General features: G+C 39.5%; 1 protein-coding gene across 1 annotated transcript in view; it reads right to left on the reverse strand.

Moving 5' to 3' along the window:
- Positions 1 to 1,758: 1,758 nt before the first annotated feature.
- Positions 1,759 to 27,787, reverse strand: part of stpg2 (sperm-tail PG-rich repeat containing 2) — a gene marked incomplete at both ends in the record, with an annotated part of 52,954 nt that continues 26,925 nt past the window's right edge. Inside the window, 3 exons of the mRNA XM_083905139.1 lie at positions 1,759 to 1,917; positions 10,814 to 10,929; positions 12,827 to 12,992. Of these exons, the coding sequence (XP_083761265.1) occupies positions 1,759 to 1,917; positions 10,814 to 10,929; positions 12,827 to 12,992 (441 nt within the window). The remainder of the gene's footprint in view (positions 1,918 to 10,813; positions 10,930 to 12,826; positions 12,993 to 27,787) is intronic.

Raw genomic sequence — 27,787 nt, forward strand, 5'->3', positions numbered from 1 at the left:
CAGCGGCCAACAACCTCTCCTTCTGGAAGACAACTAATCATTTCTCTTCCCGAGCTTTCACTTGTTTATTTATATGTGCTTTTTGAAAGCTTACAGTTTGGACTCTGAATCACCTTATAACGTGTTCTCTGTAGCTGAATTTACCTGTTACAAAAAGACAAGCGCAACAAGTTTTATCTTCAATATTTACCACATTTTACACACTGGACCTTTAATGATATATCTCTGATTTGATCACTGGTCATTAAATGAAATACGATTTTAGTCGATCGTGGTTAAGATGCAATCTGTGTGACTTAAAAACGAAGCCCAAATCAAGCAATTTTGATCATCTAACATGTCCAGCTTTTACCGTAACGAACCAATTCCAGCAGTCAAATAAAAATCCAATCCACCCGTTTTTAATCTTAGTCTCATTTGTGTCTAACTGATGATTCGAATCGCTGTTTTAAAATGCCGTCCTCTCAAAGACTAACATGCTTTCAAGAGACTCAAGGCAATATTCATATCAATAGTGTTTTTTTAATTGTTATTGATTAACAAAGTGCCGTGCCGAGATTGTTATTAGTGAAAAAATAAAAGAGCCCGCCGTTGTTGCTGCGCCGCCCATGTAGGCATTTCACTTTGCAATATTGATTAAAGAGCAGTTATCTTCCTCCAAAAACACCGCCTGGAACAATAAAACAGAGCAAATAAGTTAATCAGTCAGCATTTTGCTGCAATAGTTTTGAGGTTCAAGTCACATAGTCACAAGTTATTAGCTGCTCTAATTACTAAATTCACTGTGAAATTAACTGCAAGGGCAATTTCTAACACTTGAAAAGCTGGGGACTGTTAACAAAACAACAGCTCGAGGGATTGTGTGTGTGTGTTGTTATTTGATAGCAATTTTTGGGCTCACACACACACACACACAAGAAAACAGATTGGATAGACTGTTTAAGTAAGCTTTTTCAGACGCTTGCAGGGAGTAGAATTAATGCCAATAGAACGACACTTGAACAAGCTATATAATGCTGCTTTAGCGATGATTATCATGATCGCAGTGCATCTATAAACAGCCAGTTCAGAAAATGTTCAAGGTTTATTTTGAACTGCGGCACTTATGACTAATAAATAGACATTTTTGTGTTTTTCTTCATTTGAAATTGTTAAAGCAGGCATTTTAACATGAAGTTCATTGTAAATAACTGACAAATATTGGATGCTATTCTGGAAAAAAGGGCAAAAGCACGTAGCGACAGGACATTTTATGGTTAAAAACTGAACTGAAATACGTCTGAACGGCTTATGATTCAGCTCACGATCGTTAAACACACCAGACTCCTCTGTTAAATATTGAGATATTAGACATTAACCCTCTTATGACCATCACGATAATCAGGCCGCCTGGATTTATTTAGATTTCAAGGCTGTAGAATTGTCAAAAATGTTCAATGAGTGAATGCTTCTGTCCCCCTTTCCCCCCAAAGATATCTTTACCACTTTCGATATAGCGCAGTTTTTCAACCATTTAGGAATTACGACACTGAGAAGCTGACGTCTGCTGTAGCTGTATCTTTCAACATTTCATTTTTTTATTGAATTAAAAGTCTTAGTCAAGTTCATCATCTAATATATATTCCAACGGAAACCATAAATATTCATGAAAACTCATTTCTTTTACCAGAATATGAATGTGAGACGTGATGACCTTAAGATTGATCCTTTTAGCCCTTACTGACCTTTCACTGCTACCGGTTTGACCCCCAGACGGCTCTAAGACGTGCTGCTGCTGATGAAGGTGTTGGGTGTGACAGCGTTAATGGTCCTGTGGGCCCTCGAAGGGCCGGGGGCCACATAATAGTGGCCCAGAGGATTGTCCAGTGTCACGTTGAAGGTGCCCTTGAGGACTGTGTTCATGATACTTGGACTCAGCTGCAGGTAGACAAATGACAAAATGATGAGGGATTGAAAACAACAACAAGCCACACTGTTGTTATATATGTAAGACTAAAGAAATATATGCTGTATATGTACACGCATACATACACAAAGTAGGAAAAGGTTTAAAATGTACATGTTGTGATGTGTTTAAAGCCAAGAGGGGCGGAGGCAACGGCAACATTGTGCGAGTAAAGCGAGACGGCTGCAAACGGGTTGGAGTTTGACTGAAAACGGCAAAAGAAGCACTCACAGAAAGAAAGAAGTTTGACAGGATAAATCACAAACACTCCCTCACAGCCCAGCTTCACAAGAAGGACACAGCATTCAAAATACTGTGACATTCTTTCTTATTCACAAAGAACAAACAGGCAGAACATCAACACAAATCACCGAAAGTAACACATCGTACCTTTGAAAAGTGGAGTAAAAGTAAAATCATTGCAAAAAATGGCAAAAACATCAACACAGACTGTTGTTCAACAAGATTTACACTATGAATGAATGAATGAGTAACGTTGTGAATAAAAAGAGAAATCCTGCACTTTTAACTTTTCAGGTTGACATTCTTGTTTTCTTCAGTGAGACAGATATCGTGATGTATCGCTATATGATTTTCTTGTATTATATTGATGTATTATTATTATTATTATTATTATTATTATTAATAATATATTGATTATCACATACATCATTGTATCGCGATTTTATCGCTATCATGAACCATGTAGTGTGTATCGTACCATAAAAGCTAACACTTTTACAGTGTCCTCTGGGACGTGATGGCCACAAATGTATATACTCGTGTTCATTTATTTATAGTGTAGGCAGGTATGAAAGTTGTTTTAATCAAACAGTATACATATAATATTTAACCAAATATAAACATGACTAATCTTTCTCAGTAGTTTCTCGTGTTCACTTGTATATGACGTTGTATATGTTTATTATATGCTGTGTGGTTTGTCACAGAGCTAATACATCCACTGTGTATATCACTTCATATGTAAAACTTAATGTGTTTCCAAGTGTTGCATAAAGGACCGTATATTGTTTTGGACTAAGATATCAACAGTGATATTAAGAACTTTTCTGCAGCTCTGGGTCCTGCAGGGAGTTTGTAGTGTCAGCGGAAATAATCACTGAACTGTTTGTATATTCCAGTAAATTGCTTTTATACCTTTAATTTTGGACATAAATCAAACCCCCAAACTGCCCAGAATTAACACATAAATGTAAAATATTGAACAATAACAATCGCCTCGCGAACAGCGGGGCTTTACTTTGTTTGCTACTCTTCAAGAGAGAAAAGAGGGTTATTGTGTCTTCGAATAACAGATAATTTTACACGCACTTCAAAGCCTGACCTTAACATCACCTCACCAAAAAAATGTCCAACAACAAAACAAAACAGGAAAACAACTTAAATGTAGCCACATGAAGACATACATGCACACACACGCTTCATCTGCCATCCCTCACACCACGGTACTGCCTGAGGAATCTTCCTCCTCTTTGTTATCAAAGCTTTTGTCTCTTTTTCCTCCTCTTCTCGCTGGCTCCTCTAACCTCTCAGCAAACATACACACATCAGTATGCCAGAAGTGCCACAGGAGGATTTAGGCACATTGGTGGGGCTGCTCAGATCTCAGTATTGATCCTAGTGGGAAAGAGGGTTGCAAGTTCAACTCCAGGTCACCCTCGGGGTTGCCCAGGAGGTCAGGGAGATGAGGAAGAGCGCTTGGAAGTGACAACGCCATCAGCATGGCAATGATGGAGGGAGATTACCAGGTGTTTCACTAGGTCAAGGAGGGAAGAAGGGGAGGAAAAAAAAAGGTTCTATGCGGCGAGTTGGTGATGATGTTACTGGGTTATGTATGAAGTGTGTTTCCCACAACAAACACAAGGCGCATGACACATAAGGAAAAGCGACACCTGCTTCGACTCATATACATATCCACAGGAAGGATAAGGGATGTGCTATACAGTGCTATAAATACAGTACTGTCTTATCCAACACCTCTTGCTATGGTGTGGTTTAACAAAACACCGGTAAAGGTATTTAGTAAAGAAGACCAAATCATTTCACTCTACCTTAACAAATACAATTCCCTAAAGGACACTCTTTAGTTAATGGTGGGAGATAATTGGCTATAAACACAAACAATAAATGACTATGCCACTTTACATTTAGGTGCTTTTATGCTGACTTCTTGTTTTAATGTTCAGTATTATACTCATTTTATTTTAATTAGGTATTTGAGTTTTTCTGATCCTTATTATTTACATAGGAAACACAGTAAGCCAATGTTGGAATAAAGTAAAGTAAAAGTTTGGATGTAGTCAGACTAAGACAATAATTGGGATTTCTTAATATCATGTAAACACATTAAGTAAGTAATCGGACTATGAATCGCATTATTGAGCTACACTTACTCGGACTAACATACCTCGGACATAGTCGGACTGGAGTTGGACTTTAGCGTTCTTGCGCATGCACCAGAATTTCCTCCCCAGTATTTGACCCGGTCGTAGAAGGAGACTTCTACGGGTGGAAAGGTCAACAGGAAACAGAATCAATACGCACAAGCTTATAGAGGGATACAGCAGTCACATGTGCACACCCATTAAATTGATTTTCTCCTCCACATGTATATGTGTATATGTTCAGCACGTTGTATGATTCACTGTCTTGGTCAGACTATGGCCATAGCTCGATTAAACTGTGCGTTTAAACGGGGCGACAGCACCCTCTCTGGACACCGGTGGTAGTTCGTCACTGTAAGCTGCAAGGACATTGATATTTTACTTGTGTCTTTGCTGCATTGTTCTTGGACTTGCTGAGCCTTGACTCTGGCAGTTTAAACCCCAGACTGTTATCACTCACTGTTCCGACCTAATCACCAGAGGGAAGAAGGAACATTCTCCCTATTACAAATCAGTGCGGCGATGATATGAACCTGAAACTGAGGCAGAGCAGTTTGCTCGGTGTTAGTTTAAACTGATGTGAACCATACAATACCAGCAATTATTTTATTTTTATTTATTTATTTGTTTCCCTACCCATTTGACAAGGTTCATAAGCACTGGGCAAGGGGGGGGGGAAACAAACACTAATTTGCATAAAATGTTTCAAAACCAGCCCTCGCTGACATGGAAATAAGACAAACACATCAAAAGTTTGTGCAGAGTGGAGAAAAAGAAATTACAGTACTGTCCCCTAAGAAGAAGAAAAAAAGGCAGACCATGCATTAAAAGTAGAAGGATTCAAACTCACTTTAAGTACATGTATAGAGACAAAATAGCACAGTAAGTTTGAAGAAAGTGAGCTGGGTTAAAGAAAACTTCTGCTCTAACTCATGATGAATATCAAACCTACTTGAGCTTCTCTCTCTTTCTTTTTTCGAACGACAACGATCACGGTGTTTAATTAATATTTGTTTCTGCTTGACGCCTGCTCCCCGCGTCTTTTTTATATTCCCTTGCTGCACACTTCCTGTTAAATGAAGCTCAACCAATAAGGCCAGTGTTGTGTGCGAGAAAAGGTAATCAAGCCTATTTTCCAGGAGTGCGTACCTCATACGGTGCATTTAATGGGAAAACTAAATGAGCCCTCAACATGGCCTAATGCCACTCGAGTAGACAGCCTTGTGACATTACACATGGATGTACATGTGCACGGGCACGCTGATGCTGAAATGGCTACTGTCTGCTCCAGATTGCAGGTCCTCAGAACACATTTTCAGCTGTTGAATTTAACCACCCTCTTCAGCTGCTCAATTTGCCGCTGTCTGTCGCGATGCCTCTTTTCCTCCACGCTTCTCAACCACCTTTTTGTCACTGGCTCACCTCTGTCCACTTCCTCTTTCAGGCCTTCCTGCGTCTCTTGCATCATCATAATCATCATCATCATCATCCTCTCTATATAACGCTCTCTGTTCCTGTGATGTCGTATATAGATTCAAAGTCACACCGCTAATTACTGCGACGGGGAAAAAATCAACCACAGCAGCATTTCCTTATGCTAAATTGAGACATGCAACGTCTTCCTAACCAATCAAGGCATCAATCTAAATCGTGTTTCTTTGTTGTGGTATGTAAGGCCTTGTTTAGACTGCAGCCCAACTCTGTACAAGTGATACGCATCCACATTAGTGCGTTAGCTTCCACTGAGTCTGTTGGCACCGCGTACCGGCTTCACTGTTGTTCCTGCAGAAAGTACGAGGGTGTTCTATTTTTGCTGGACGATGGAACACAATGCTTCAATTCAGCACAAGCGGGACAGGATGTCCATTAAATTTCAGTTTTTTCAGAATAAAAGCCTCCATGTTGACACTATATTGCATGAACGCGCATGCAATGGAATCAACACAACACCAATGACGTAGATCACCGATCAACACAGTGGAAGAGGCTGGTTTAACAGGATAAAAGCATAGGAGACAACAACAGACCGTGGGCAGATGAAGAGATTGTCCCACTGCCCTTCAAGCTGTGATGGCATCCATTTTGTTTATTTTGCAAAGAACATTCAACAATTAAAACAATTAACATCAAAACAGGATTTGGTTTTTTTAAAGCATATGTAGGTTTTTGTTAAAGAAGCTCTTTGGTGCGAATTTAAGCCATTAATCATAATTGACATGTTATGAGTCACCGCGCAGCCACTGACAACTAGCAAGGTCTTAAGTGGCTCTAAATGGACCTTTTCAACTGGAGACATTTTCAGTCAGAAAGCCTTTATTATAGTGGTTTAAACAAAAGCGTTGGAAAAAAAACAGCTATTCACACCTACAAGCAGTCGCCACCTTACCTTCATGTCTTTGGGCTGAAGTAGGAAACTCAGATGGAGGCTTCTACTGCAGATCTAATGCACTGTTACAAAGTTTAGCTAAACTAAACCCATTTTTACTCCAAGCCAATTACCTCCCACCATTAACTCCCCTCTCTGGTTTGACTAAAGTGGCTGCAGACAAACACTTGGCAAACCAAAGTGGAGGATTTCACTTAAATTTTAATGCCTTGCGTTGAATAAATTTTTTTTTTTAACACTTCAGATACGCTGTGGAGGAAGAGGAGAACTTTGTATGAGACACTTCAGCACCAGATAGTGTTAGTAAAAAAAATATACCCACACACATCGTACAATTCTGTCTATCACAAATTGTTTCGTAATGAAATAATTAAAAAGCGGAACTCGGAATTCAGTTGGGAGGGGGACGAGCGAGATGAAGGCATCACAGACTCTAAGCTCGGCAGAGGCGAGAGCTGGAGGAGGACTATATATGAGCAAGGTGAATTTCAGGTGAGCTGTGTCTTACTACTAAAACCTGATGAAGTGGAATGGAGGAGAGCATTAGTTCAGGCAGAGCAGTGCAGTGATGTGATTTGCTTTGTTCATGCTTCATAATCGCTCACTGTGCTTATTCATCTACCAGCTACAAGCTGACCTCATATTCGAGCAATCAAATCCTGTAAGAACACGGCTCTGTGCTAAAATGGGAATCCATCAAAACCACCGCCTTACTAGTTTACGGTACAATATGCATAGAAAAAGAAGTAAAACTGCCGAATGAAAGCGGAGAGAGAGAGACGTCTGAATCACAGGCCTTACTGTAGACTGTGCAGAGAATTCTGTGTTTCCCCTGCAGGAACTCATGAGGGGAGGTGAACTTCCAGTGAGCTGTGGCTCTGTAGTTATATACTGTATAAACTATGGATGTTAGGTGACAGTTTATTTACACTGCCATGATTACAGGAAAAGCTACATGTGACCATTATAATGTCAAAGCAGACATTATTGGACACCTGCAGTAACCTGACATCTTCAACTTGTCCCAGTGTCTGGTGTCCTCATAAAACAGAGGATGCTGGATACACAGGTGGAAAGTAATGAATTTTTGTGTGTACTTTGTACTTTTAAAAAATATATTTTTTTGTAATTTTACTTTTACTTACATATGAGTTAAAAAGAAATGTTGGCCTAAATGTTAAAATCACATATGGGAGTATATAGTTCATATACAGTAGTCAGTCTATTAGGTTCTGCTATATATCGCTCAATCACTGTGGATTTTAACAGCTTGAAACCGGCACTGGCACCATTCACTTTTACAGAAGCTTTTCTTGGCACGATGGTGGTGTAAACAGACAGAGTCATGTGACTCGCGTCTTGGAACGATATTGCCGGGTATGTACAGTATGCTGCTGGTTGAATGTCTAATATAACTAAAAATGGCATTGTTTTGGTTCTGTTGTGAATGTGAGCTCTGTTTTTAGAACATTTTGGCACAGGTGTCCTATTTTCTTTGGGGGGGGGGACAAATTGTGCTGAAGAAACAAGTTTGGACATCAGAAACAGAAGCCCTTACTGCGAGTGTTTTTGTCACTTTCAGCAGATTATGACACATTTTTTGAGTGGCAAAGAAATATATATTCTCATTCTCAAGATTTCTTTTTTCCTTTTCTGTTCTTACTCCAGTGGCACACACAATAATACACTGCATTTTGAAGCTGTGATGAATGGTGAAAAGAGGTTCTATTGGAAAAGAATTGTGTGGCCTATTGAACTTTTTTCATTTTTGGAACACACAATTAGTCATTTATTAAACGCAGTTGTGAAGGTGTGGGTTATGAGTGGTGATATAACATCTTATGTGTTTGGAAAGGAAGTTCCAGGGGGAAAAATGGAGCAGCTATGGAAAATCAGTGCTTTTTCCTGGGTGGAGGTTGGTGTCTATCTGTATTTATTTGTTAGTGTAAGAGTGCTGTAAAAGGTAAATTTACTCAGGTATCTCTTTAAAAAAAAGCTATGTGCTCTGGTTTAATTGGGTACTATTACTCCAAGTACTGTACATTTAACATTCTTATCGCTTGTCTGTCAACTGCATCTGACCCAGTCTAAACTATATTTATAATCAGTCCAATAATCAGAACGTGAATATCGGTACTTTTTGGAACCAGGGGGGTGAAATGGAGCCAGAAGACAGACACGGGGCGGTGAACTACAGAGGAGAAGAAGAGGAGATTGAACTACACAGCAGACAGCTGAAGAAGGAGCTCTGTGATAACACGACACCCATGGACATGAACATGACGATTAATTGTGGCGAGAGGTTCATATCAAACTCTGCAGTTTTGGCGTCTTTGATGTTTACCAGTCAAAGTCAGCTGTGACTGGGAGCGACATTAGCTCTTTCAATCACGATTCATCAGCAGCTGTTAATCCAAAGCTCTAATTCCTATTAAAATTAAAATGCACACACACACACACACAGACACAAAAAAATGGAGCAGAGAAAGATTACTTCCTGGGTTAAGTTACATTACATTTGTATTACGCTTCATGAATATAGTGCATCCATCTCTGTCAGCAGTGTAAGGTGGCTGCATTAAACAACATTACACTTAATAACACTACGCTCACATTTCCCCCTGTTCATTTTAAACAGTCAGGGTAATTAAGAATGAATTCACCCACCGAGTGAAAAGTTGCCTTAAACAGGAAACCACATTATTCAGTCTTGTGTTGCACTGGTGCAGAAACGGTGTTAGGCTGAAAGTTACTGAGGTCTTACTGAGAGAGTTTTCTTTTCTATTCTTTTCCCTTTTATTTTTTTAAAGCAATCAATTTCTTCCACATAGCTCAAGGTCACAAAAAGAAATATGAAAAGATGACTCTCCGAGGATTACAACACAAGACGATGCCAGACAAACAGAGACCTGTACAGACACACACACACACACACACACAGAGCAAGGCCTGTGCAAGCATTCTCACATTATCTCACATTTTCATAACTTGTGCATATAAAGATCTAATCTGTCATCTAAATCTAAGCGCAAACACATCCAAAAGCATGTGTCTATTTAATTCAATTCATCCATTCATTCTACAGCTTTATGCTCCACACGAGGGTTGCGGGTGGGGACTGGGACAGATCGCCAGTGCATCACATATAGAGACAAACAACCATCCACTCTCACATTTGGTCAATTTAGAGTGTTCAGTTTACCTAATCCCCATATTTTGGACTGCGGGAGGAAGCCGGAGAACCCGGAGAACACCCACGCACAGGCAGGGAAAACATGGAAACTCCATGCAGAAAGGTCAGGTCTTCCTGCTGCAGAGGAAAGAGTGCTAACCACTACATGGGTGTGAATGTCAAAGCAGCTTTGAGTGTTCATTAAGACTAGAAAAGCACTATATAAATGTACCATTAAACTCAACCATGTGGCTCAATTCAATTCAACAGGGATGCACAATATTTATCGGGCCCTTGACATAAGTTTGACCACGGACATTTGGACATCTGATGTTATGTGTGGCCATAAGCTTTAGGTTTTTGAAATAGGTTTTTCTATTTATATGAGCATTTTACAACAAAAATAACAAGAACTGGTTCCTGTTTTGCTTAGGTAAATGGCAATGTCTGTATTTATCCATCCATCCATCCATTATCTACCACTTTATCCTCCACCAGTTTTACCATTCACCCATTCATACCCATTCACTCACACGTTCATACAGCTCATTTATGCGCAGCGCATTTTCTTTCATACGCCGCCGGCACAGCCGTCAGGACCAACATGGGATTAAGTGTCTTGAGTTATAAAACTACTTAATTTTAGCCTTTTTACTCTCCTGGATCCACGAGACCTTTTTAATTTTATAAAAAAAAGAAATTATAGCGTTGAAAATATTCATATCGTGCATCACTACACTACACACTATGGTACTTTACACAGTAAAGGCAGAAGCCTGGCAGTATTACAGAGAGAAGAGAAACCCAACAGTTCACACACTGAACCTGAGAAGTAATCATTATTTTTTTTAATGTCGTTTTCCAAGAATGAACAGAATATACCGTCACTTTAACAGCTTCTTTACCTGATAAGTGCCAGGTCCAGGATTGGTGTTCATGGCGTCTTTGAACCGATCCTCTCTGGAGGTGATCAGAGTCATCTGAGGGCAGGACTTTACACTGGGATTGTACTGACCGGGCCCTGCAGAGAACAACACCGTTATATAATATAGGTGGAAAAATCAAGCACATGGAAACTAAAGAAAGAGTTATTTTCTTCTTCTTCAAAAAGTTCTGTTTTTTTTTTCTTTGCACAGAATGTACACCACAGGTATTAATAATAATAATCACTTGGAAACAGAGAGCAGTGTTGCTCACTGCGCTGCTTGGAGGTCGAAAGAAAATAGAATTATAATCCAGTTATTGCATTTCTTCTTTGTGCAAGATTAATGTCGAGTTTCCATCTCTCTAATTGTTAGTTAGGAAACACCTTTTTCAAACTATTCTGTAATTTTTATACTTGTAGCAGTAAAAGTTTCACTGTCATGATGTTATATAATGGGCTGCCGTGTCATGTAATATCTTCATTATGATGATTTACTGTTACTGTATGTTATTCCACCACATACACTTGTTTTTCATCATCTGCTTGTACGTTTAATCTGTTTTAGACGTCTTTTGCTTGTGTTTTAATGGTGAACATTTGTAACAGCGTTGGTTTTCTTGGTTAAACAAACGTTAAATAAAATAAAACAAATGTTATGTTATGAACATTGAATATACACATTAAAACCCATGCTGACAGTTCCACAAAGGTATAATTTTTTGGGGAAAAGCATATACTGCAATTAGAAAAAAAAAGACTTTTACAAAGCCATTATCCTTTAAAGAAGAAACAATAACATTTAATTTGTATAGCAAAAGCTATAAAAAGCTATCAAATAAAAAGAATGTTTAGCTTCAGGGGATTAACTATTACACAACATTATTCATTTTATTTTATTTTAATTCTCAACTGCCAGCATGTCTGCATTTATAGAAACTAATTTCATCTGCAGTATTTTTGGATTAATATGGAGCTGTGGCTGTTGCAGTATAACAAAATAAATACATTCTCTGTTAAATTGTGGATCTTGAAGTTTGTTTGTGTGTGTGTGTGTGTGTGTGTGTGTGGTTTTAAACTATTAAATAGATAAATATCCTTATGCCATTATCAGAAATGTGATGAGAACTATAATGTTCCCTAATGTTCCATATACCGTAGGCCTACTCATTAAATTCAAATTCAATAATGGGCAAAATGACTGTATGTGTGTGTTACCATGCAAATTTCAAAGTGTCTGTCTCAGTGTGTGTGTGAGAGTGTGTGTGTGTGGGGGGGGGAGAAACACGACTGCAAACAGTCTAAATCTATTTATATGCAAATTGGATTTTGGTTAAACGGTTTGGGGTTCCTCATGGGTTGAGTCCCTTGGTGAAATGGGGCTAGTCATAAATTATCCAAGTAAGTCATGAATCTATCAATTTTGAAACAACATTTTTCAATGGGAGTGTAATTGAGGTAAATATTAGGTTAGAATCCCACAGAGATGGAGCTAATTGGACTGCATGATGGTGAAAGGATGGAGCCGTTTCCAAATGTTCGGCAGTCAGATAGATGGATAGATATTTCCTCATGTCTTTGACTGTAGCCGCAATGGCTTTTCTCTTTTTCCTGAATTGCAAAAGAATCTTTCAGAAATAACATTAAATAGTTTGCCTACAGTATAAAACAAAATACTTAAAAATCAGCTCAGTTCTGCATTATACAGCCCATAAAGTGGAACTGTAGATGTAGTAAGCAGCTCTTCTTCCATTGTTAGGCAAAGAGTTTCGTTTGTTAACGCTGTGCAGCAGCAAGGTCACATCTGCTGCGGTAACAAAGGTCTAAAATGTATGTTGAGTTTTGAATCCTTCCTTTGTCCCATGGAACCTCACAGCAGCTCAGGGACACACTTTTTGTTGGACGTACGCTTTTTGAGAGAGAGGGGGTGGGCTTAAGGGGAACAGACCTCTACATAAATATAGGTTGATTAATTGTGGAACCAAAGAATAGATACCTGGTATGTTAGGATCACATGGTAGGAAGTCGTCACCCCGCGGCGCCGCGGACAGGAAGCATTTCTGTCGTCTCTTGGCTTCCTCACTTTGTGGCTCTTGGTAAGGCTGGCCGTTAAACTTCTCATGGGTCGGAATCACATTGTAACTGTTGGGTGGAGGAGAATCCTGTGGAGACAGAGGAGTTTAATAATTCCGTTAGCATAGCTTAGCACGAGGTTGGACAGATGTGCGTTTCAGCCCCAAGTTCTCTTCTGTAATAAGGAATCTAAATATTATGTATATGAGGTGACCATTCAGGTACACAAACAGGAAACAGATTCTCTCTTCTGCAGTTGTTTGCATGGTTTTGAGATAATATGAATAAGGAAAATAACAATGGGGAAACTGCAGTGCAACCTTATAAGTTCATACAATGCTGATGCAGCTCCACACGACTCGTTTCTCACTATAGTAATAATAACAACATAGGGTGGATTAGTAAAAAGATTGGTTTTAAGTCTTCTTTTAAAACTATCTAGTGAGCTGGCTATTAGTTTTTTCACCCCACTTCTCCAGTGACTGTCCACTTTTATACCAAGGTACAATGCACTAGTAAAGCAAGACGGCGACAAACAGGTTGGAGTGTGACTGAAAAAAAAACAAAGACGAGCCCACAAAAACAGCTCCAAAAACCTGGAGTTTTCCTAAAGTTTTACCTAAAACATCCGAAAAATCTAACATTGAATGGTAGGTGGAGAAACAAGAGGTTCAGTGTCGCCGTCACCTTGCACGGTCTTTAACACTTAGTGAAATGTAACTGACAATTACACACAAAACGTGGCATTTCTGAGCTCCTCCTAATTATATTACGCAACTGACAGGTCCACAGCATGACGGACACACACAGTTATTTTAAATATGAAATGACCTATTCACCGGTCTGTTATCAGTACACGTTGTCGGACACACACTCACGCATGAATATCAGCGAATGTGCGCAAGGACGTCGTTGAGTACACGCTGCGTCATCACACATGCAAATGTGAGGGTGGAAAAAAACAGAAAATCACCTTCATGGGAGCGTTTGGCTCACAGCTGTCATGCTGCTATGCCACACAGGGAGAGTAATGACACATTGCAGCATCCACAATAAGACAATTACATTATTATTCCCTAATTAATTGCTATTAATTAAGAAGTGATTCATGACACGAGCATGTGCTGGATACCATTCGCAGAAACTGGGAGTGGAAAAAAGCAAAGTGGGAAGCGCCACCGCGGTAGAGGAACCAAACTTATTGAGGATCTGTCATGTTCTCGTCTGTGAATAATGGATGGCGAAGGCTGAATATAGCCACACTATCCATTTATCCTAAACATAGCAGAGCTGTCATTTACCTCAAACTGTCATTTCCCAACCGCTGTTTTTCTCCTTCTCCTCCTTCTTGGTGGCTGTCCATCTTTAATCATCGCTAACCTGAGCCATTTAACTTTTCATTATGGACACAGTGGGAGGAAGCGGAGTCATGCACAAAGCAGCGCATGGCAATACGTCACACACACAAACAAAGACGTATACATTTAAAGATACCCGTGTCAATTTACAGGCACGCACACAGATTCTACGCTACGGTTTGATTTGTCTTGACTTCCACCTGTATGGAGCACATCTGTCACAGATCTATCTCACAGTGCAGAGCAATCATCGCCCCAACCTCTGCAACGCACTCTGCACACACACCTGTCAGGGAGCCCTACAATGTGTAATTATACCTGTGTATAGAGCAAACCACGTTCCCAGTAGCAGTCATCACCTATTGACAGGACTCGGGTTGACTTTAATTATGAACCCTCGACATTTAGACAGCCCTGTACTTATCTCCCTTTTCGATTCTGTCACATTGCCCTTAACTGTCTGAGTATATATACACACGGTATATAGACCATTTTCAAGTTTACCCAGAGTCCACTAATATACTCGACGCGCACTTGTGGCAGGCAGATGGGTAGTGACACAGAAATTGAATATTGATGCGATGGCAGCACACAGACTTTCAGAGAAGGAAAGAAACAAATGGGTAAATTAGAACATTTTCCAATGCAGAATAAAGAGTTTAAATCTGATGTAATAACTGTAGACAAAAAAGGGTCAAGCATCCGCGAGAGGAAATCATTAAAACATGAAACCATGGCGCTAAAACACGAAAGGCAAATACTAAATAAAGAAACAGAGAGCACTGTTGGTGGAGCTGAAGGACATTAAATATATAGAGCACTGCAGGCTCAGTTTGATTGTCCGAGTCATGGAGAGAGAGAGGGAGAGAGAGAGAGAGAGAGAGAGAGAGAGAGAGAGAGAGAGAGAGAGAGAGAGAGAGAGAGAGAGAGAGAGAGAGAGAGAGAGAGAGAGAGAGAGCTGAGAAGTGGTCTAAAAGAGAAAGACACGTCACACACGTCAAAATGTAAACAGAAAGAAAATCTAAGGTCCACAGACAATATCAAACATTTTAGAAGGGCATTTCTAAAAGTGATAAAAATGATGATCACCTCTATTCAAAAAACTGTTACTGTGACCGTGTTACCACAAGGTTACGAGATAGCAGCAGCATGTTGCATGTCTGAAACACACAACTCTGTTACCTTGACCAAGAACATTGCATTTGCAATTTTGCAATTATTTTATTGCCAGTTTGATGCAAATGTGTGCTCAAAGCAGAGATTATTAGTATTTCTGCTGCAGGATTGTGCAGAACTGCCTGAAACCACCCGTTATGAAACTTGGTGGTAGAATGAGGTAATCTGATTGAACTCATCTGATTCTTTTAACATCGTGTGATCGGCTCAAAATATTTGTGAATTTTTCACACGCGATATTTTTTTGATAAGTGAATACAAAGCACTAACATTGAGGAGTAAGTCATTAAGGCGCCACCCCAGATAAGGATCCAGATTTTAATGCTGATATAGGTATGCCCTCTTGAAGATTTAGTTTTGGTAAATAGACTTTTACTTTACTTATATATAATATCTTAGACTAGTCATTTCAATCATGTTCAACAGGAACCAGTGTAGGATCATGAGAATTGTTGTTCTGTTGCCGAAGCTCTGCCCAAAGCATGAGAAACTTGGGTGGCAGGGTGGTTTGTCATTTATACAGTGCTTTTCTTGTTTTTAAGACCACTACAGAGACAGCTATGCAATGCCCAAGACAGATCAGCATGTACGTAGACTAGTCAGGAATGGAGTACACAACGTTGGGGTTGAATATATATATGTGTGTATGTTTCTTGATTAGTTTTCTTTTAGTGCTCCTGTACAATTGTCATGTCCCATGCCTTATCTTATCTTAAGTCAGTTTTGGGAGTTGAGACTCCCTGACGCCACTGATTTTTCACCCAAACTTTTTTTCCTTTTTTGCTGAAGCGTCGGCGTATTCCAAACCAGTTATCACCTACAACATTTTTTTTTACAGGAGGAACAGAACTCATGCTTATACAACTTTCATTACCCCCGTGCAGTTTTTGTGACTCCACCTGACAGAGTGTGACAGAGACAAAAATCTGTCTGTGACACACACACAACTACCCACTATCTATGTGAAACTACGCTTACTTAAATGTCAAATGTCACAACAAAAGTTGTATCCTAACCTTAAAAAACCCACATATTATTACTATATGTTCAGATTTAAGTCATAAAAACAAATATCCACACACACACACACACACACACACACAGCCTTGTGGCTCATAAAAACATGTTTCTAGCCGCAGCCTTTCTTCCACATCGTCTTCTCTCACACTAATGACCGTTCAAATAGACCTGACAAAGACCAAATTAATGGCTAGGCTTAGTATGTAAAGTGACAGCTTAGACTAATGACCAGGAATATCACATATGAGAGAGAGAGAGAGTGAGAGAGATTCTTCTCATTACTCTTTAAATGTTCATTCTTCCTCGTAGGGTATAGAAAGCTATTTTAAGAGACTCTGCATTTTCATATTTCAGACCTTTGTGCTCAAGAGAACATCAATTCTGGGAGTGCACGTGTTTGAGACATTTTACTTCCTTCCATAATTGTATTGTGTAGTGTGGTATTGTCAATTTATTGTACAGCATTGCGTTGGTTCACAGATCAACTGGGGGAAGAAAAGAAAATCTCACAGCTCTTGTTGCTCTGTCAGAATTGGCTCAGATTCTTTTGACATTTTTATCTGCTAAGGTTAAATTTTAATTTGGTAGTTTGTGGCGAGCTGAGAAACAACTGACAGCTCACTGAGGCTTATGTTTTATAGATTTAAAAATAAGTCCTCAAGGTTAAATTGTAGATTTTGTTTTTGAACGCAGTGGCACGTTTTGTTACGTGGCTACAAAAAAAAAGTTCTGGAGACGTGATAATTAAAGTCAAACTTTAGTTTTGGATATCTCTCCATTTATAGTCTAAACTCAAGGCATTACTTGGGGTGCAGCCGTTTGTGTTTCCAGTCAGAAACACTGAAAACTACTTTTCAGTTCACAAATTCAGGTTTTTATAGCACGTCTCATTTTTGCCATACAGTTCAAACAGAGAGAGCAAAGAGATAATGACGTCCTAATGAACACATCTGAAGTTGCAGTAGGCAGGATGGATGTAAAATAATTGTTGATTGTCGAGTTGCATTCTGAGGCGATTAAAATAATTGCACACTGCTCTTCAAATCAAATGAACACATACAGGCGAAGATTTCATAAATGACAAATTATGCACATTTTCTCCGTCCCTGAAACTCAGCGTGGACATGGACAGAGTTTTTTTGCAGGGTTGGAAAAGACCTGGATACAGAGTTTAGTGGAATAGGAGCAACCACTCTAAACCGTGCTGTGATTGGTCCAAATCTCCTATCACAGCACTGTGTTGTGATTGGTCGAAAGCTGCCTGTGAATGGACAGATTGGCTCTGCACAGGTGTTCTTTAGGTGGTCTTTAAGTCATTATGGACTTAAAAAAATGGGAAAAACATACAGATGCTGCTCTGTCTCAGGAATAAAAGCATAAAAGTAAAAACCACCCAAGACTGAAATGGCTTTACTTAGTTTTTATTATTGTAAATGGCGTTGTGAACTGTTATTTAGCTCAGTTTTAGAGGCGACAACAACAAGCGAAGTGCGTTATTCACTCTGAATAAATAAGTAATTTCAGTGCACTTTTATGCTGCTATTCCGATTGATTATGATGTTATTGATTTAAAGATAACAAAAATCCTTCCTGTGATGGACGGAAAAGTATATCAATACCAATCCACAACAGCCATGACACTGATAAAGTCTCATGTTTTACACAATTTTCTTTAATCCAATCTAAGCAGCATTTCTTGTCGTTTCTACGTTTTAAAAAAAAGATGAGCGTTCATGTTTAATTGAAAACTGAGCGTTTGCTCGCTCGTTTTACCCCCGGAATGGAGTCTGTATGTCAGTCTGTGTCATAAACACAGCTGGCGTCTCATCATAGAGAGCTGATAACCATCTGTCTGATTTTAGGAGCAGTGGTATGACTCGTGTCATAAGGCCTTAATGAGATTTCAGACAGGTCTTCAATATAGATGGAACGACAGAGGGAAACCATATGGGCCTCATTCCCTTCCTATTCAGACTTTATAGGCAGCAGTTACTGTAACAATTTGCTGACAGCTACAGTTTTTCGGCTGTGTTTTGTAGTCTTGTATATCTAGCTCCCTCCTTTTTTGGTTTTTTTATCCTCACTTGATCTGATTGGTCTTTCTTTGTCTTTCTATTTCGCTCCTGCTCTTATTTTCTCCATCCATCATGCTGATGCCTGCATCTCCACTCGTTTTTGTTTTTTTGTTACCTCAGTCTTCTGCAGTTAAAAGGACTATTGGACGGTCATTGTGGCATTTCCATTCTAGTTGATTTCAGTCCACTTATTGTGCCATTACACTGATTTGGTCATTTGTGTTGTCACATACCAGTTTGTGCTGGTAATTCCAGGGTTCAGGTTAGCACTGCATGTGTGAAAACAATTTTTTTTTTTTGTCTCTGAGTGAACAGCCTTTGTCTGGGCTAACAAACTGCTGCTCCGCCTCTCTGTCACTCACCAAACAGAGTAAATGCAGAGTGTATGTAGACACATCTCCACTCACAAATCTGCATCCTCTACCACATCTTTGCTTTCTTATATGTCTTACATATCAACTGTATCTCTCTAACCTTGACAAGTGCTCACTCCAACAAATTTCAGTTCATTTCATTTCACATGTCGAACTACAATCACCAGGCACCTTGATGGGTACACCTTTTCAATGGCATCCATCCATCCATTTTCTACCGCTTTATCCTCCACGTGAGCGTTGCCAACCCGGGTCTTCTTGCTGCAAATGCAAGAGTGCTAAGCACTACACTACTGTTCAATGTCATGTTCACTCAAATTAGCCAATTACAAGGCAGTGACTCAATGCATTTAGGAATGCAGACATGGTCAAGATGACCTGATGAACCTCAAAGTGAAGACAATCAGAAAGAAATGACTTTAAACAGTGTGTGGTTGTTGGTGACGGATGAGCTGGTCTGAGTATTTCAGAAGAAACTGCTGATCTACTGTGTTTTTTCCTCTCACAACAATCTCTAGAGAATGGTTCACGAAAGAGAAAACACCCAGTGAGCAAGAGTTGCCTTGTTCATCAGGCGACAGTAACTCACATAACAACTTGTTACAACCACTCTTTGACCACTTGGTACCGATTTGCGTCGGTACTACAGAGTATTGGTTCACTTTCAATGAATCGGTGCAAACTTTCGGTATTTCAAATATCTGGGAGACTACAAGAGCACGATGGCGAGCCGAAAGCTGTTGAAAGTTAGACGCAGACGGCGCTCAATGTAATATTTGCGAAGCGAAATGCAAGGCGGGTTGGGGAAACACCTCAAACCTGATGAAGCACCTGGTCAAACACAGGATTTATTTAAAAGCTGAAGAATGTAGCATTTTTGACTCATGGAAAGTGACGACTGCTGCATCGGCTACCAAGGCTAGCAGTGTATTAGCTGATGCTACCAACATTTGCGTGTCTTTTTTTGTTGCCACGGAGAGAGTCGTGACATGACGTGTCCTCTGTGAATGGGGTCAGCCTCTGACTCCTCAAAAAGTGTTTGCTTGATGTTAGCCTGCAGTCTGTGGCTAACTTTTCGGCCGGTTAGCTCACAGTCCACAGCTGATTGTGCCAAGAGACAAAGGGCAGATAAAAAAGAAGAAGCGTTGGTTGGTGGAAGAGAGAGGTCTTGTTCTATACTTATTTCTAACTAACATTTATTTATGCTTATTTATTTACTGTTATTAAATCTTGTTATTAAAAAACTGAAACCGAGAAGTATAGACTTTGTTTTACAACTGAAAAACATATTAAAAGTACCGCAATAAGCTAACGTTTGGAACCGGTACCGAATTCCAGATACCGGTACCGTATCGGTTCAATTATGAACAGTATCCAACCCTAATGAGGAGGACCATCTTTGTCAAAGCGTTGAAGGAAATGGACGACAGCAGCAAAAGAAATGAAGGTGTTACTTTAGTAGAGGTCTTGTGTGCCTAATAAAGTGTCCAGTAAGTGTACATCCGGCATAAATGGACCACAGAGTCTTCTGACTAATGCCTGTAATATTCAATCATCTGTGCGTATGCCTGAATAAACATAGACACCCACCAGCAGCAGACCAAAAGCCCTGGTGGAGTTAAGGCACAGTGGAATCCTCCTCACTTTTTGAAGAGCCAACCTCAACCCATTGTTGTCGTCCCCCATGGCTGCCCAGCTGCCTGGCTGTCTGCTCGGTCCTTAAATTCATCACCCACTACTCCGCAGCTGTCTGTGACCAAACACACTAACAACACACAGCGGCAGCAACTGTATCACATGCCTACATGTGTATCTGGATGCACGCACACACACAGCTGTTGTCCACAGCTGGTGCCCATACCCCGGACAAAGAAACACGCACACAGTCGTGTGCACGCGCACAGAGTGGACACAGCTGCTTAGCACATGTGACCACATGTGTGTGATCAACTCACACAAGAGGCAAGATAATCACTGAGGGACATAGAGTGGAGATGCTCTCCTTTAAGAAGGCAGATGGGATTAAAAATAAGACAAAATAGGAAAATGTAAATATATAAGCGGGTAAAAAAAAATGATATTGAGAAAACTGGCAGCATCAGTGAAACACAGCTATTGTAATAGACAAAGACAGGATTATATGAGAGGATGAGGTCTGGTCACATCGCACTTGCTCTAATCCAATTTTGAAGTGGAAAATAACTTTTTTATTTGTTTAAATACTGATCTCTATTCTGGGCAGCATCGCAGCTGCTCCGCCGGTATGGGCTGACAATTCCATTATTTTCCAGATAAATACATACAAATAAGAAACAACCGCTCGTATTCTCGCAAGGAGGTCAATACAAATATAATGTGACAGATTGAAAATGTGCACGATTCTAAAACTAGACAGAAAAGGCCTCATCTGAACCCCACATACATTATATTATACCAAGAGCTGCATCAAAGTGTTTGTGATTCTATGCTTTCACAGACACTGGATTTAGGACAGAGAGTGTAAGAGACACCACATGAAAGCAGGCGCTGTATCGTATTCGTGTGTGGAAGCTTTTTCCCAGAAAGACGGGCGAGAAAAATCAGTTTAGGCCGAAGAAAAAGCACAAATTGAAGGTCCACTAACTAGAATTTTCCTGAGCTTTTAACCACATCCCATTATTATTCATCTGCATCAACAGGCCCTGGGGGGAAAAACTACTAAGTGGTTCTTGAAATTAGATATTTTGTGGAGAAGCTTTGCTTTTCTCGGACAGCTAACAGACAGACAGTCTTATCCTTCACCATGTCAGAAAAGCACCCTCTTGCTTACAATGGCAAGTTTACATTTTAGTATTACCAATCAAAAAGTGTTCATTTGAGGAATAGAATGCATTTTATTAAAAAAATATGGACCCTCTTGTAAGAAAGACTGCATCCCCAGCACTAACAGAGGTCAAAAAAACTCTTAGACCACATTTTAAAGGTCCATTTCTTAAGATTTAAGAGGGCGGAGCATGTTTGTATAAGTGCCTAATCGTATTATTAAAATTGTTTGGGTTGGGGCTTCCTTTATCAGGGTATATGCAGGAATCCTAAAGTTAATTTCAACACCTTTTTAAGACTTTTTCAAGACCTTCACAAGACCATATCGCCACTTCAAGCTGTGATCAGCAACACATTATTTAACTTACGAAACAGTTTGCAATTACTGTAAATCTATAGATCACAACCATACAAAGGAACTCATAAGCTGGAAAGAATAAATTAAACCAAAGGCAAGGTTTAAAATTGTTTCAAATAAACAACAAGTAACACTTTGACTCAAGTATTCACGACATTGGAGATTATTTCGTACCATTTCGGATATTATTTCGCGCGTTCGCTGTCGCAAGATGCGTAACGTCAAGTCTTAATCACGTGCGATTAAGACACCTTGTTTATAGAGGCCAACATCTAGGTTAGGATTGTTAGAGTTGTTTTTGTTGTTGTGCGCCGCTGTTTGTGCAGCAACACAAAAAGGGTTTCACTTTTAGAAGCAGAAACTCCCTGCGTAAAAATCCAACGCATGAAAACAACAAAGGAGAAGAAACAAACAGAGAGAGTGAATGAGTGGAGAGAGATTTGTGAAAGGGTTTTAACATCGTCTCTGGTTTTGCGAAGGTCACTGCAGTTCCCTGACAAACTTGAGCGGAGGAGAGTGGAGGAGTCCTCTGTTTGTTGCACGTCGATAAGTGTTGAGCACTAGACTTTTAAATGAAGCAGTGGCAGTTTAATACGTTCACTTGCACAGATAGTTTTTGTTTACATGAGGAGATTAAAACTTGTGTGATGGCAACATGCAAAAAAAGGAATTATTGTGCTCGTCTGACGAAAATCCAGACCTTTTAAAATACATGGAAACATATTAGACTGACTGAAACTGTGCTAAAAAAAAAATCAGATTACTCCTGCATGTATTATAGGTCTGGCCAGACGTCTGAGACTGGCAAAGACGCACTGTGCATATTCAACAGTTCAGTTCAGTTCAGCCCCGGGCTTTGATATAAAAAAAAAAAAAAGTGATTGAAGAAGCCAGTGCACAGAACAAGAAAACATCAGCGGGGGGGGAAAACATAGCAAAGTTGAGACCAGTGCAATTTTGGACTGACAAAGAGACTCAATTTGTGCTGTCAGCTTGAAGAATTTAATATTTTGATATTAGAAATACTAAAAATGTCATTCAGGGTCAACTGGGAAACATCTAACAAGCTGAAAAGGCTCATATTAAAGACTTATTTCAATAACTTGAAGTGCAGCAGGTGTGAGCTCTACTATGCTTCGTAGTGAGAACGGAGCAGAAATCAAGTGTTTATCCACCTTCACTTGTGAAAAAGCATATTTTATTCTGATTCACAGGCTGTTTTTTTTGTTGTTTTTTTCTTAAAGAAGGGCTATTTTTCAGTTGACTCGTTTTTACAGCAGCGAGACAGCAGGGAAGTAACAATAACCAGGACTTCACAGCGAGAGAGGAGGGGAAAGTGAGAGGAGAAATAGAATTTCACCAAGAGTATATGAACTTTTCCTCCGAGCTACAACTTAGACAGCATCCACACATCATAAAATCTTGAAAGTGCCAACGCCGACAAGTTCTCCATCTGTGCCTTATCACAGATTTTGAGACTTACTTTGTCTGTTCTCTCTTTTATCTCTCTTTTTCTCTGTTGCTCATGCATGCATCATTTTTTATTCCTACCTTTCACGTTCTACTTTTTAATGTCTTAAAGTCTCCGCTTTCGCGCTGGTTTTATCTCCTCCGCTCATCCCCGCGGTGTCGTTGTCAGTCGAGGCGGATTGAAACCATGTCGTGGCGCTTTTAAAAAGATGTCAAACACAAATATTTTTATTAGATATGAAATTATGAGCCACTTAATATCCTTTCTATACTGACAGCAGGAAATGAAGCTTACCGCAACCTAATTAGAATACAATTGGAATATATATTTAGCAAATCTTGTAAAAGATTATATGACTCAAGCAATATGTCACAAATGTATAATTAAATTGTGCCATTAGATTACGGGACAATAATAATATTATCATGTGACAATGACATGGTTATGTTTTGGTTATACTGTATTTAAAGGGGACATATTATGCTAAATCAACTTTTTAATCATTTTAATACTTATATTTGGGGCTCTGGAGGTCCTATGATTAGGCAAAGTGTGAAAAAAGATGACTCACTCATGTTTTTGTGTTCCGATTTGTTTTGTTGACTTCCTCACTCATTGTTACGTCACATTCCTGGAATTGTTGAGTGCAGGCGAGGGCAATAGTATCAGGAAGAGCGAAGTGTTCTATTCTTGGCTCCACAGTGTAGCACAGAGTTCTCCACAAACTTCCAGCCTCAGAGGATTTACGTGTCCAGTGGATACATTTTATATATGACGGAAATGTGCCGACGAGAGTCGTCAAATGATCGCTAACCGCTGTTTGCTGCCAGAGCCTCAGTGACACTGACGTAGTTTCCTGTGTCTCATTTGCATTTAAAGAGACAGGCTGATTGAACTGCTGTGGTGCGTCATCCTTAAGGTGTTTTGACCAAAAGCATGTCACAGACACGTTCATTAGGACACCAGGGAACTAGCTTAACTTGGAGAAATAGGGCATAATATGAGTCCTTTAAGTATGGAAACACCACAATCAGGTTTTGGTTAATATTAGGGTTATAATCTCAAGAACAGACAATAAAATGTAAAAGAAAACAGGGACTGAAGACCAGTCTCTGATGTCTCTGATGTCTTCTGTTGACCAGTCCCTTTCTATGGATTCCATACCAGCACTACATCCTTTTTTTTGCTCCTGATAGAACATAGAAATCACTGCAGCCTATAATCCCAACCCTAACCCGTAAGCAGACATTCTTTTTGGGGATTGACTACAACAACTGATGTCGCCATCTCGCTAAATTGTTGTATAATGGTGAGCGAGGTTCTCCTCATGAGGATAATGTGCTTGATTTTTACAATGCCCAAAGTTTCCCATGTGCTACAAATATTGGACAAATGTTGGTTGAGCAGATGAGGTAGTTTGAGGTCATTTTCTGTGTATAATTCTTTAATCCTGCGAGGGTCACACAGATAGCGGCTTCTATAAAGTAGAACACAAACTTTTACTTTGTTATTTCATCTCTACGGTGAATCTGTCGGCTGCTCAGATGAGAAGCTGAGGCTCAAACTTCACTTAGATCCAGCAAACCATTTGAGGCTTTTTTTTTGTTGACCAGAGAGACACTTCTTTTAGATGGCAATTTATCATCATTTTAGCTAAAAAAAAAAATGGTGGGGAAAAAACAATAAAAGTCCAGACAAAGGAGCTTAGGAGACAGAGACAAGGGTGTATAACATGTCACCAAGAGTACAAGGCAGACATACAGTGGATTAGGTTATATTTGTGCAGATATTTGCCCTATATGTTAGAGGCATAAAGTTTCATGTACTGGTCAGACAAACTATGTAATGCTATCCGAGGCGTGACGTTGTAAGAACAAATTTATCAGTTTAAAGGCTTATTAAATGCCAAAACACACTGGCTGGCTTGTAATACTGAAGGGAACACTGAAACTGAAATGTTATCACAGTGGCAGCTGTTTCATCTTTTATTGCCAGGTTTTGTTCTGGACATAAATGGCAGAAATACAGTGTGGAGAGTAATCCAGCGGGAATGGAAGCCCCTGGCCTGCATGTATGTGATTGACCAAAGCAGCACCTTTCCAGTTCCATCGTGTCGCAGATTAAAAAAAAAAGTTGTTTTCGCCGCACAACACTGCATCATCACACTGGACAATCCTGTCTGAGTCATTCTTCACAGAAAAAGAGCTCGGCTCACAGATTCTCTGTTCGTCTGCTTTTATTTTGTAGAATTTTCTGACTCTTTTTTTTGTTTGTTTGCCAAGTCTCCACAACTGGACACATGAGAGTGGAAGTTCTGTGTTGAGAGAGACAAGTCAGCTTTAGGTGTTTAACATTAGCATTTTTATACCATATCAGATTTCCTTTACCCTCCACTTCACAAGGTTTGAAGGAGAAGACCAGGGTTTTTCTGGCCAGGCTTTGGTGTCAGTAATGTTACATCAGGGTAAAAGCCTTCAAGGGGAATTCCGGCGCTTTTTTCGACCTGGACCCTATGTCTATAAATGTGAGTTAAAAGGTTTCATAATTGGTCCAGTAGATCGCCTCGGGCGGCAGCCGCGATGACAGGCGTTCTGGGTTATCTCCATAAAAAAAAGTGCTTGTTTTCACCAATAAATGGCTTTGGATTGTTATTGAAAGCAAGGGCGTAGGTTTGATTAGAGCGATATTTCTGCTCGGCTGTGATGCGTTCACTGATGCTCGTAAAAAATCTGCTCGCTCTCCTCTAAGAATTCCCCCTTTAAATGCTGTCTCCTATAGATTCCCCCTCATAGTTTCAATGTGTCATAACTCTTGGGTGCCAATTCGATTTGTACTGGGATTCTGATTTGTACAAGCGGTGTAATTCAACATTATCATTTATTGCAATTTTCTTTGCCTCTTTGAACCTACAGTGAATGATAGATTTGTTGAGACAAACACCAAGTCAAGCTTTGTGTGAGAATTGACTTCAATTATACTCTGGTACCCAAGGGAAGGGTGCCAAAAAAATTAAACAGTTGCGCTGCTTATTTTGGTACTATTCCTAATGGAAACCGCAAACAATTGTGCACAGTACCGCACCAAAGTGAACCGTTCCACTCGGTGGAAACACGGCTTATTAAGAGTATGTTTTTTTAAATAACTACTATATTTATCTGCCCCTGTTAATAACACAATACATACAAGCAGTATGTCAAGTAGGAAATAAAGTGTTGTATTAGCTCATTGTTCACTGAGGTAGTGCTGGGAGAAAATAAAATGGAACAGTCTTTCAAATTAAAATGCTTCAAAGTGAAAAACGTCAGAGACGTTTGAGGTAAATTGGCAACGTTTCTTTTAGCGATTGTTGTTTATCAAGCTGGTAGAAATACAGTGATTCTGGAGGGGAAACATGTTTTCTTTTAATTGTCCAATAAATCTTTTCTAATTTCTTTTCACCACCCCTAATATTTTTACCAATATTTATAGTGATAGAATTTTCTCAGTTGGTGCAAAATCAAAGAAATGTTGCAAAGAAAAACAACAACAAAACAAAGTAAAAGCGGGGTGATCCAGCATGAATAGAATATCGATGTCATTCATCATTGCTCTTGATTGTTTTGCCTTAGATATATAAAAGAGTTCTGTGTTTAATAACATAATAGTTGCTGTTCTATGTTCATTTTTCACTCAGGAACAAAAGTTGGTCTGAAGTTGTCAGACATTTTATCACAATAATTATGAATATCGACTCATTTTAAACTCGTTTTTTTAATCTTGGTAAGGCTTTTGAATCAAAGGCGAGCCTAGCTCAACTTAAGGCCACACATTCTCGATATGTGACATAAAAACATATGTCCACGATAACGCTTCAGATTGATAAAAATCCTATTAATGCAGTACCATGTTGCGGCTTCTGAGTAGATCTATTATTAAAGTGGGCCAGTCTGAACACCTGAGGACAAGGTGTGTGCTTGTGGACTAAAAATGTGCCCGAGTTAAACATATCAAAGCCATATTTTACTGTTCCTTTACAGCTGAGGCAGAAAACTTCACCACTTACTTAGACATAGACACACACACACACACAGCCACGGCTTCACTTTTGGCAATCTGACTGACTCATGAGCACAAAATCAATGCAATTGCATGACATTTTCATTTTTCTTTCTCTTTTTTTCCCCCCTTTCATAGCCCAGAGCAAATTAGAGAGTGGGCGAGGTGAGGGATAAACAGAGAGACAGAAAGAAAGGAGCAAAAAGCTCTTGTCA

Source organism: Microchirus variegatus (genome assembly GCF_963457635.1).
Source record: "Microchirus variegatus genome assembly, chromosome: 18".
NCBI classification, from domain to species: Eukaryota; Metazoa; Chordata; class Actinopteri; order Pleuronectiformes; family Soleidae; genus Microchirus; species Microchirus variegatus.